General features: G+C 30.9%; 2 protein-coding genes across 2 annotated transcripts; both read left to right on the plus strand.

The window, feature by feature from the left end:
* Positions 1–1125: 1125 nt before the first annotated feature.
* Positions 1126–1482, plus strand: LOC133301250 (transcription factor GTE12-like). The gene has a single exon (XM_061500866.1). The coding sequence runs from the start codon at positions 1126–1128 to the stop codon at positions 1480–1482; it is 357 nt and encodes a 118-aa protein (XP_061356850.1).
* Positions 1483–4983: 3501 nt separating this feature from the next.
* On the plus strand, positions 4984–5499 carry LOC133301251 (transcription factor GTE12-like). Its single transcript, XM_061500867.1, has one exon. The coding sequence runs from the start codon at positions 4984–4986 to the stop codon at positions 5497–5499; it is 516 nt and encodes a 171-aa protein (XP_061356851.1).
* The last annotated feature ends 7850 nt before the right edge of the window (positions 5500–13349 follow it).

Raw genomic sequence — 13349 nt, forward strand, 5'->3', positions numbered from 1 at the left:
TGAGCTGCATCACCCCGTCTAGTTAGCAAAGCGACCATCGAAATGGAGTCACTTCCAAGAATCAAACGACGTCAAACAAAACCTTAATTTTAATGGATTTAATGCCTTCAAAATTATTATTTTTTGGTATGCCTTCAAAATTATTTTAATAAATAAATATTTAACATTTTTTTAAAATATTCTATACAAAATATTACTATTTTAATGAAATAATATTTGCGTGCAAATATACAAGTGAAATGTAAGCAAAATTTTAACCATTTTTCCAATAACCTTGACCATTTGGTTTTATTTTTTATTTTTTTCTGTAAACATCCAGTTGGTTTTATTTAAAAAACATAGAACTCCTCGCATTTTATTATTTTCTTGAATAATGATATTTATTATTCATTATACTTACCATGGAGATTTTTATTAATCAGTAATATTTTCAATATATGTGAAAATTTTAACGGTTTAATGTTTTTAGTAAAAATTAGTTAAAAAAGATTTTTTTATAGCCCTATCAATTATTTTGTTGCCACAAATCAACTAATACATAAATTTTAAATAAGTTTCCATAAATTTTTTAACTACATTTTTACACTTTTAACATTTTTAAAAAATTAAAGTGATGTTTATAACTATCGAAGTGATGTAGAAATTTGAAAAGCTTAGATTTAATTTTTTTAATTAACAAACATCTAATTGAAAAATTAGTTAAATTATATAAAAATTAAGATACATAAAAATTATATTGAAAAGTTTAGAAACCTAAATTTGGGAATTCCTGTTTCTTTGTTACTTGTTTATTCATAATAAGATAACAAGACACCTCGACCAATACCATAAAAGACACCCTCAACAACTTATAGACGACCAATACTGATTTTTTTTATTTTCTACTTTTTTCCTCTCAAGTTCTCTTCAATGGCTGAACCCCGAAAATCACTTGTGATTGAGCTTTACAGGGATGGTGCAAAATGTTCAAGAACCGTCAAAGAAGAGTGCCAACAAAAGGAGATTGCTGATTCTCTATGCAAGAAAATGAGAAAGGAGGCTCTTGAAGTTTCTCCAACACTGAGAATGAGTAGAATAACTGAACACCCACCAACGAAATATTTTCTCAAAGAATAGTCCAGAAGAATGTCAAGAACTGCATCCAAAAGCTGTGAGTTGAAGAAAGAAGGTGCAGAGTGTAAAAAAGAGAAGATACCAAGGAAAGAGAACATGGACAAGTACAAAAAGATGCAGTGTTGGATGATCTTGAAGAGGTTGATGGTAGGAAGAGATGATTGGACTTTCAAACAAATTGATGTCAAGGTCTTAGAGTTTCTTGATAACCCTGAGGCTATATTCGAGCCAATAGATTTGAAGAATATTGAGTACGAATTGAACAAATGTTTGTACTCAGCACATGAAGAATTTGTAGATGATATGAGACTTGTATTCTCTTATGTGTTGCTATACCCTTCGAGGAGTGAGATTCACAGGATTTTTTGAGAGTGGTTGAAAATCTTTGAAGAAAAAGTGGATACATGAGAAAAGAAAAGTATGTCCAAATGATGATAGAGAAGCTGCATACCTTTGAATCAAGGTTGTTGAATCCTGGTTAGAGTGTGATTTTGTACAAACTTAATTCTTGAATTACTAGGTTATAGATTTTGTTACTTTTGATTTTGATTTATTTTTTTAAATGTAGGTCCGTAAAAGTTTAGTGTTTTAATATTGGTTGGTGTAAATATGTTATGGATTCAGACATGATTTCTATCACAGGGATCAATCATTAGATGACGTGATTTCTTGTCATAGTTACTGATTTTTTTCTTCTTCTTTTGGGTTAATAAGGATGGCCAAGCCCGAAAACAAAGCCAAAAAGCAGAGGCGAAGATATCCTAGTTGAGACTAATTGGCAAATATTGAGATGGCTTAAAGGGTCTGAGGCGAAGATTATGTCTTAGTATGTGGAGAAGATAAAAGTTACTACTGTTCTAAGCATTATCATTGTTGAATTGAGTAGATTGGATAACCCAATAAACCCATAAATAACTTAAAATCAATTTCAATGGGTAATGATGTAGCAGATGAAGCAAATTCTTGTACTCCTTTTTTGGTTGCTTAGGAGCAAGTTGGGAGTAGATTAAAAAAAACTGAAGATATATTATTCTATCTTAATATATTATTCTATTGTAAAAAGGAAAATAGGGATAAAATTATAAAAAAAATTACTATTGTTTTTAATTGAACATAATAAAGATAAGAAGCTATTCAGGATTCAAATTTTTCTTATCATTTAGATTTAAAAAAAAAAAAATTAAAGTTGCTTAGCACACTTTGTTTTTTAGAAGTGTTTTGTTTTAAAGCTTTGGTTTTTATTGTTCTAAGTAGTTCTTATCGCACATATGTATTAGCTGCGACAATATTTCAGAGCAAGACTCCTAATCTCAACATTTTTTTTGGTAACAACCGTATCTCAAAATTTTAAATTTCGCCTAACTTCTCCATGGATATCTGCCTCTTTCTCTCTCTAACACACACTCTATAATACATATGTAAATAGATCTTCTAATGTGAAAAAAAATGACATGATCATGTGAGAAGATCACAACCATACAAAGGTAAATTAACGGTTATGATTTTGTAACTACCTATTTTAATATATTTTCTCTCTCATCCTTTATTATCATTGATCTACCTTTGTATGGTTATAATTTCCCACATGATATGGTCATGTGATTTTTCACATTAGAGGATCCAGATCCGGCGTCGAAAAATTTCTTCGATTGTTTTCTGTACGCCGTATTTGAAAAGACAAAAATTTAGTATTACACTTGAATTTAGCGAAACGTCACTACTATAGAATCAAAGACCTTTTTGCTTGCCATGTTGAGCTTAATTATTGATTATTTGGTAAGACAAAACTATTATTACACATGACTAAATCATATGATTAGCACCTAAAGCAGATGAGGTTACATTGACAAGATCACATAACTTCAGGGGGCCAAAGTTTCCAAGGATAAAGGACATTGCATGGCTTTCGTCACTACCTTCACAATGGTAAAAATATATCACTAACTGCCACGGAGAGAAACCAATTAATAAAACTTGTTAATTTCCTCCACTATAAAGAAGAAAACTATAGATATAAAAATTAGGAGTCACAATTTGGGACAACTCAACACGACACAATTTTGACCCGAATCTGAATACGTTCAACACAAATACTACACAAATTTGAAATCGGTTTGAAATATTTGACTTGAACACGACTTACATATTTTATGAGTTAACACGACGCGATACAAATAACTCGTAAACTCATAATATATCGCTTATTATGTGGGTTGACACGACATGAATAATATGTTTAACTCCAAATTATGTTACTTTTTATGTAGGTCACACAACACGATATGACATAAATAATTTATTTACGACAAGATATGACACAAAAAACTTGTATGGAGATATAGTTGTTTTAAAATAGGTCGATCATTTTATATTAAAAAATAAGAGGTGATTCCTATACTTTAGTCCCTGCTATGTTAAGATAATAGATCACGCTCAAAATAATTTATATAGACATATTTAGTTTTTTTTTTTTTTTAAATTGTAAAAAAATAAAAGTGAATTAAAATTCGAAATATTGTCATGAACCCTTAGAAAAGTTTATAACAGTAATAGCCCAATATATGTATGGATAATTATTTATTTTAAAATACAAGGATGGTTTTAATGGTGAGATCTAAAGTTGTCAAAATGGAGTAGTTTATCTTATTAAGCTTGAGCCAATGTGAGTTGAGGTGAAAAAAGTCACTGGGGCTAAAAACCCCGTAATAATAAAGATACTGCACGGCCTAAAGCTCCAAAGTTTTATAGGATAGGGTCACCCACGGATAATCAAAAGCTATAATTTTAAAAAAAAAGTTCATTTCTTTTAATGGAATCAAAGCGTTGAAATTTATTTTAATAAATAAATATTTAATATTTTCTTAAAATATTCTAAATAAAATATACATTTTTCATAATTTAATTTTTTAATGAAATGATATTTGCACACAAATATACAAGTGAAATATAAGCAAAATTTAAATCATTTTTCCAATTATACTTGAACAGTTAGTTTTATATAAAAAAAAATAGAACTCCTCGCTTTTTATTATTTTCTTGAAAAATGATATTTATTATTCATTAATACTTACCATGGAGATTTTTATTAATCTGTAATATTTTCAGAATATGTAAAAATTTTAACAGTTTAATTTTTTCAGTACAAATTAGTTCAACAAGATTTTTTTATAGCCCTCTCAATTATTTTGTTGCTCCAAATCAACTAATACTGAAATTTTAAATAAGTTTGCATAGTTTTTTTTACTACATTTTTACACTTGTAACATTTTTTTTATTTTTGGTAGTTTACACTTTAACATTTTAAAAAATGTAAAGTGATGTTTATAACTATGAAGAGATGTAGATTGATTTAGAGATTTTAAAAGCTTATATTTAAGTTTTTTTTGGGTACATTTATATTTATTTTTTTAATTAACAAACATCTAATTGAAAAATTAGTTAAATTATAAAAAAATTAAGAAACATAAAAATTACATTGAAAAGTTTAGAAACATAAATTTGGGAATTGTTTTTCTTTGTTACTTGTTTGTTAATATTACAAGACACCTCGACCAAAACCATAAAAGACATCCTCCACAACAAAACTATAAACTACCAATACCTATTGTTTTATTTTCTAATTTTTTCCTCTCAAACCCTCTTCAATGGCTGAACCCCGAAAATCACTTGCGATTAAGCTTTACAGGGATGGTGCAAAATGATCAAGAACCATCAAAGAAGAGTGCAACCAAACAGAGAATAATGATTCTCTATGCAAGAAAATGAGACGATCAAGAACCGTCAAAGAAGAGTGCCAACAAACGGAGATTGCTGATTCTCTAGGCAAGAAAATGAGAAAGGAGGCTCCTGAAGTTTCATCCAACGCTAGGAATGAGTAGAACAACAGAACTCCCACCAATAAAATCTTTTGTCAAAGAAAACTCAAGAAGAATGTCAAGAACTGTGTTAGAAGGCTCTGAGTCTAAGAATGAAGCTTTAGAGTGCAAGAAAGACAAGAATCCAAGGGCAGATAACATGGACAGATACAAAATGATGCAGTGTCAGGTGATCTTGAAGAGGTTGATGGTAGGAAGAGATGATTGGGCTTTCAAACAACCTCTTCATGTTAAGGTTTTGGAGTTTCTTGATAACCCTGAGGCTGCATCCAAGCCAACATGTTTGAAGGATATTGAGTTCATATTGAACAAAAGGTTGTACACAGCAACTGAAGAATTTGCAAATGATATGAGGCTTGTTTTCTCTTATGCATTGTTGTACCCTTCGAGAAGTGAGATTCACAAGATTGCAATGAGGGTTAGTGATAATTTTGAGAGCAGTTGGAAATCTTTGAAGAAAAAGTGGATACATGAGGAAAGAAAAGGAAAGAAAAATATGTCCAAATGTTGATAGAGAAGTTGCAGACCATTGAATAAGGTTGTTGAATCCTGGTTAGAGTGTTTTGATTCTTTGTCATAGTTACTGCTTTTTTGTTTTTAGGATAATAAGGAGGGCCAAGCCCAAAAAGAAAATCAAGAAACGGAATTAATGCTCTATTTTTTATATTTGATGTGATATTAGATGCTAATGGAATGGTAGCTTTGTAGATATTTGATATAATTTCATCTATTCTCTACTGTTCTCTGTCAACTTTGACATTTTTCAATATTGGTGTCTCATTGCATTTTCTATGGAAATTTTATCCATTGGGGAAATTGATTAATATTATCCTTTCGTTTTTTGTCTCGGGCACAAGTATCTGTCAACGTTCATAGACTTGCAAAAAAATCATCACATTTAGACATTTGGTAATCACAATATGAAACTAGTGAGGGAGTGTATGGTGTTTTGGAATTGAGTGTTATTTTTTAAGGTTTAAATGAAGCAAACCAGAGTTTATGATTGGTTTCTAACTACAATCACAAATCTTGTCTCTTTGAATATTTTTAGTCTTAACTAATTTCAAGTAGTTTAATAATTTTCTTATTTGAATCCATTTTCTAAATGAACTCATTTAATGAAGATATTATTGGCAGATTGTGTACTATGTATGTCATTATTGTACTTTAAAATAGCGGATAAGGAAACATTTGCTAACTGCAATTGAACAATTGCTTTCTACGAATTGACTATTTTGTGGATCTCTCTTCCTTCTAAGAAATTTTGTGTCACTCTATGAACTGAATTTATGTGTGTCGCTGATATACTGCAAGGCTACCTACTTGTTTTTTTTGTTTACGTTAAATGTGGATCTTAGATTGTGTGGGGAGTTTGAGTTAGATATATGTTGAGTGGGGAGAATAGGTTTTAGAATTTTGTAGTTAACTGACATTATAAAATATGCTTGCAACTTGTTACCACATGATGTCCATATGTAGTTTAATGTCTCTTACAACCCCCCCCCCCCTTCAAACTCTGGGAGATTGCAAAACCTGGAAGAGATTACCACACAGTTTGTTGTTAGTGAGGAGTTAGGACATCAGAAATCTGATCTTTTGAGGTAGAACATGAGCAATAATCAAGCTCTTGTTGGTGACTTTCTCTTGAACAAAGAATATGTCAAGATCAATGTGCTTGGTTTGAGTGTGAAGTTCAGGATTGTGAGACAAGGCCACCATACTCAAGTTGTCATAGTAAATGGCAAGACTTAGATGTGGTAATAGGAACATGAAGTTCATGTAGGCATTGCTATATTTAATGAGTTTACAGCCACTAACCGTAGGTGCAAAGAGACCCTTTGCGTCATTCCTTTAGGCTAAGTTCCTAATATATTTCCATTGCGTAAATAATAAAGAACCATTAGATAGATGCTTAATTTTAATTCCCAAAAAGTAGACAAGAGAGATCAGTTGTTTGAGAGCAAAAACAGAATTAAGCTTGGTCATCAGCTGTTGAATGAAAAGAGAGATGTCACATTTGCTAAAGAGGAAACCAAAACTATGTAGTGCAGAATTAAGCCTTTCAAACCATGCCCTAGCAGCCTGTTTAATTCCGTAAATAGCTTTCTGTAGCTTGCACACAAAGGACTTATCTAAGGCTTCAAATGCTGAGGTTGGGCCATGTAAACTTCCTCGTCAAACAAGTCATTACGGAAGGCACTATACATATCAAGTTGCTATGCAACCATGAGTATAAGACAAGGTGAGTATAATGTGAGAACATGGAACTTGAGAGCAATTGGAAATCTTTGAAGAAAAAGTATTTATGTGAGGAGAGAAAAGGGAAGAAGATTTATAAGAGGGAAGTGTGTCCAAAAGTATGACAGAGATGTCTAAACCAAAAGCTGGTGGGGGAAGGGGATAGAGATAAGTATTCTTAAGGAACTTTGTTCTGCAATAGATTGTTATGGTTCTTATTATATTATTTTGAATTATCACTCTAATATTCATGGAACTTCAATTGTTATTATTTTCAACAATCACCTCAATATATTGTTATTCTTCTGATTATGTTATTTTTCTTAGTTTATGGGAATTTATTTAACTCAAAAATTTAATATTCACTCTTATTTTATCCAAGTGTTTGAAGTTTGCTGGTGCTCTTTTTTTTTTTGGTGAACTTACTTAGTCTAATTGAGAATGAACATGTTTGTACACAGATATGTATCAATGTGAAGTTGTGCAGAGTGCAGAATAATTCCCAAGCACAAATACGCCTTTCCATCCAAATATAATGTCGTCGTTAGAATGTTTACATGTTATATAGACAGTATGTGAAGTATATTTATGCAGAAATAGTTGAACAAATTATACGATTAGCGTCTAAAGTAGATGAGGACGCAATGAAGAGATCACATAACTTCACAATGAAACACGCTTCAACTCTATAACTACAACCAATTGCAGCACCCCAAGCAAGGGAGCATACAATATTTGCTTCTCAGAGTAGAAATATAGCCTCCTATACAACACAAAATTAGTATCTTTCGGTAATCCATATGAAGCTTTAATGATAAAATTAATATCAATAACTGCAAAGGAGAGAAATCATTAGAACGGGCTAATTTACCCCACAATAAAAAAAAATATAATTATATATAAAAGTCAACATTGTGACACAAGATATGCTCTTTTGATACATGAAGTAGCTTTCAGTTAAGAGAGTTACAACCCGCTTTCCTTATAAAATGCAAAAATCAACAATCTGAACCTCATTGATATAACTAGAATTTGTATGTATAAAAGATTTTGAGCCATTTGAGGCGTTCAATTAGGTCCTGCAAATCTATACTTTCACGACACTTTTCCATCAATATATTCTTGTTCTTTATTTCATCCTTCAACAAATGTAAACAGTTTAATGATAGTTGCACCTTCCTACAGTTGTTTTCCAACACAAGAAAATCATATTCCTTTGCTAACCTTCAATTAAGCTATTATTACGATGAGTGTTTTTAATTGGTTTTAATTTTGATGCATCTAGTATATATTATGTATTCATATCATTTAACAAGTTTTACATAATATATATTATCAAACTCATTAAACAATCGATAACATATTACTGAATGATAATATAATTTTTTTACACTGCTCAAAATTATTATTATTTTTAAATTTTGACCAAGAAAAATGCAAAAATCTTTTGAAACAATAACTTAACAATCTTCCTAATTAATAAAAATATTAAAACATTTATTATCTGTCTCTTTGCAATTTATGTCATGGGTATCTTTTTTAATTGTGATGTTAAAATATTGGAATAGTTTTTATTCTTCACTAATTTTGGAATACATGAACATATTTAAAATTTAATAAAAACTAATGTAAATAGCCAAGTCGGACCTATAACATAGCCTATCATAGGAAATAATTTTGTCTTTAATAAGGAATCAATGTTTGATTTATTACAATTAAAATTACTTTAGGTAACACATGTGTTATGAAATACGTCAATCATTTTATTTTAAAAAATAAGCGATGTCATTCTTATAATTTAGTTCCCACCATGCTAAGATAATAGTTCATGTTCAAAATATTTTATATAGGCATATTAATTTTTTTTTATCTTTGTAAAAAAAATTTGAATCAAAATTCAAAATATTGTCATGAACCCCTTAGAAAAATTTATTAACAGTAATAGCTCAATATAGTATATTGATAATTATTTATTTTAAAATACAAGGATGGTTTTTAATGGTGAGCATTGCTAAGTAAAGTTGTCAAAATGGATTAGTCCACCTTATTAAGCTAAAACTCATGTGAGTTAGGGTGAAAAAAGTCGGTGGGGCTAAAAACCCCATAATAATAAAGATCCTGACATCCTAATGCTCCAAAGGCATATGGGTTAGGGTCAAATTACAGATCATTCAAAGTTATTAGTTTTTTTAAGGATTTATTTTTTCAACAGTGAATGCAGACAAATTATCTGCATTAAATCTAAAATGATATTGTTTTGGGGCGAAAATCATATTATCCCTTGCCATGATATTTAATTAATTGCTTGCAATTACGCAATTAATCTTGTATTAGTGGGTTGAATTAGAAAAAATATTTAATTTAATTAATTATAGTCACTTTTGAAGTAAAAATTGCATTCAGTGAGTATTAAGAGGTAAAAATGAGTTTAGGCAAAAGTACACAAAATGTAATAATAAAAGTAAAAATATTGCTAGAATAATACTTCAGACCATAGGGTAAGGTTTGGTTGTGAATGAAGATGAATAGATAGATATATTTTCACCCATTTAAGAAAATTTAACTAAGTTAAGTGCAAACAAACAAAAGAAGTCTCATTTTCTTCTTCTTCTAGTGGACGAGCCCGAGAGAGAAAGAAAGGAAGGGAGAAAGTGAGAAAACCTAAACCCCTTGATTCTCAACCATTTTCAGTGATTCAAAAGTCAAAATCACTTAGAATCTTCCTCTCATCCTTAATCCTATCTTGATTTTGAGTGGAGAGCATTACGGTGAGATTTCTTCCTCACAAGAGTTCGAAGCCGTTAAAGATTGGAGGAGATTGGGGGCATTTCACTCCTTGGGAGCTTTAGGAACAATCATTCCTTGGTTAAGCAACCATTTGTGGTAAGTTTTCACTACTTAAACTTAGTTTTTATAGAGATTGTAAGATGGAGGAAGATGATGAATAGTGTCCTTGTGGGTGGTATGAGTTTGAGTTTGATTTAAGCTTAACCACTTTGTAAAAGTTGTTAGAAATGATGAGTAATTCATAGAAATGAGTTTAAATAGTCATTTGGGCATACCATGATATTTCCAAGAATTCATGCTTGGGCTTATGAATGTTCTAGTATTTTGAGCAATTAGGGAATTGGATGATTGATTGTGTCCCTTGTGTTGCTAGGATTGAGGCAAGTGGACCAACTTTGAGTGACCATCCATTGGAGGAAGCTATGGAGCTTGATTAGCTCATTTGGATAGGTAAGTTCATGCCAAGTTGTGGTGTGGAATTGTTGTATTGTTGGTGAATAAGTTGATATTCATTAACTCGTGTTTATTGATTGTGTGACACCTTTGTGTAGGTGGGTATTTTGCAAGTTTGTAGCTTGAATTCAGAGTTTGATTGGTTGCAAACTTGTTGGTGAACAAAGGTTGAATTGGAAGCATTGAGGTAAGCATTTGGACCTTGGATTTTAATCCCTTTATTGTTCCACCAAGCCCTAATCGGGTAGTGGTTGTTGATAGTGTATATAAATGCAATAAAGTAGTTTAATGCTTTGTTATACGTATGTGTATGCATTGGGTGTGGCATAGGATGGTGTTTTCCTATGTTCTGTATATTGCATGACGATGCGTAAATCATACTTGATAGATTTTCTGATCAGTAGAACTATTTGCATCTGAGTATCCGTAGGACAGCATGAGAGCTAGAGTGATGTCTCCTAGAGATGTTTGACACACTGCATGGATATGTATTTATTGCATTATTTACTGTTATTGCTATTATATTGTGAGTGAACTATGGGGTGGAGATATGCTCCAAGGACCCCCGATTTACTGAGATGTATTCATATATCTCACCCCGTATTGTGGGACCCTCTTTCAAGTACAGATGCTGCATGAGCCTCTGGTGGCAAGTGGCCATACTTGAGCTAGATGGTCATATGTTGATAGCCTGTCATTTTAGATTGCATCTCATCTAGGATTGTAGATGTATATGTCATTTACATTGCCATATGTATATGTATGTTTGAGGCCACATGATGTATTTTAGAGGACTTAGTGCATGATCATTGTGGTGGTGAATGCCTTGTTGTATATGGCTAAGAGCTTTGATCATGTTCCTTTTGTAGCTAAGTCATTTGGCATGTATATGAAATTTGGAAGAACATTGATGTAATTGAGACTTTAATATATTGATGAATATGTAGTTATGTTTATCATTTTGATTTTGGTAAAGTGTTTGTGGGATGTATGTGCCACATGGTGTGTGACCATGGTTGACCTTTCCTTGTCAATTAGGTGTTATAACCCTTGGAGAATGGAGGGGAGAATGAAATATACCCAAGAAAATCACCAAAAACAGGGAAGACCAAGTCTATCCCAGGTTTAGGGCGCTGAAGCACTGATTTGGGCGCTCAAGCGCGCTATGTGCGTGAAATCAAGTGAAATTCCCTGCCTCTGGACGCTTAAAAGCCCATTAGGGTGCTCAACCACGCTAGTGCACACTCAAGCGCACTCGAAAACCTGACAATGGCAAAATTCTCTGCCTTTGGGCACTCGAGCGCACATCTCGAAAATAGCATGCACATAGTTTAGTAAAATTGGAATAACTTGAGCTACAGATCTCCAATTTGAGCGCAGTTTGAACCTACGCAAAGATAACAGAGAGATCTATAACATAGTAAGAGATATGAACTACAAAAGAAGTAGAGAATTCCCAATTTAATAAAAAGTGAAGATAGTTTAGTATTGAACTTGAACAAATTAAGAATATGATGTTAAGCTTAGTTTCAATTATTCTGCAATGTCATACGGTTAAGATCACACAATTGGTTATTTTAAATTTGGTGTTGTACAAAAGGAAAAATAAGTAAGTTTTAAAAAGAAAAAAATCTATCCGAATTTTTAATTGAACCAATGTGATTGTAACTGCGCTTAGTATCGTAAAGTAATGATAACAAACCGGTTCTAGAACGGGGTGTTATAGAAATCAAGGTATTTTTGTAATTTTAAATTATTCCAAGGTTATAATAGTCATTATCATTATAATTTTTTAATCTTTCATAACAAAATAAAGTCATTTTGAGAGTGAATATAAATAACTTATCTAGTAGAAATATTAAAGCCTTCTTTAATCGATTCAATGCTTTCAAAATTATTTTAATAAATAAATATTTAACATTTTCTAAAAATTGTCAATACAAAATATTAATTTTTCATAATTTAATTTTTAAATAAAATACTATTTGCATACAAATGTAAGCAAAATTTTAATTATTTTTCAAATAACTTTAAACCATTGTTTTTATATAAAAAACATAGAACTCCTCACTTTTGATTATTTTCTTGAATAAAGATATTTTCATTCATTAATACTTACCATGGAGATTTTTATTAATCAATAATATTTTCAATACATGTGAAAAATTTAACGGTTTAATTTTTTTTTAAAATTAATTCAACAAGATTTTTTATAGCACTCTCAATTGTTTTGTTGTGACAAATCAAGTAATACATAAATTTTAAATAAGTTCTTTAAATGTTTTTACTATATTTTTACATTTTTAACATTTAAAAAAATAATTTTATAATAAATGAATATCTAATTGAAAACTTAATTAAATTATAAAAAATTTAGAAATATTAAAATTATAATGAAAATTTGAGACACATAAATCTCAAAACTCCTGTATCCAGGTTACTTAAGATACAAGGCACCCTCCACCAATACCATAAAAGACACCCACAACAACAAAATTATAAACGACCAAAACTGATTATTTTCTTTTTTCTTATTTTTTCACTCAAACTCTCTTCAATGGCTGAACCCTTAAAGTCACTTGTGATTAAGCTTTATAGGAATGGTGCAAAACATTCAAGAACCGTCGAAGAAGAGTTCCAACAAATGGAGATCGCTGATTTTCGTTACAAGAAGATAAGAAACAAGGCTTCTGAAATTTCTCCGCCACTGGGAATGAGTAGAACAACTGAACACCCACCAACAAAATCTTTCATCAAAGAAAACTACAGAAGAATGTCAAGAACAAAATCTTTTATCAAAGAAATCTCCATAAGAATGTCAAGAACTACATCTCAAGGTTATGAGTTGAGGAAGGAAGGTGCAGAGTGCAAGAAAGAGAAGAA

The sequence above is a fragment of the Gastrolobium bilobum genome, unplaced genomic scaffold (assembly GCF_033153095.1).
Source record: "Gastrolobium bilobum isolate Gb01-03AN ecotype WA unplaced genomic scaffold, APGP_CSIRO_Gbil_v1 utg27625, whole genome shotgun sequence".
Classification (NCBI taxonomy): Eukaryota; Viridiplantae; Streptophyta; class Magnoliopsida; order Fabales; family Fabaceae; genus Gastrolobium; species Gastrolobium bilobum.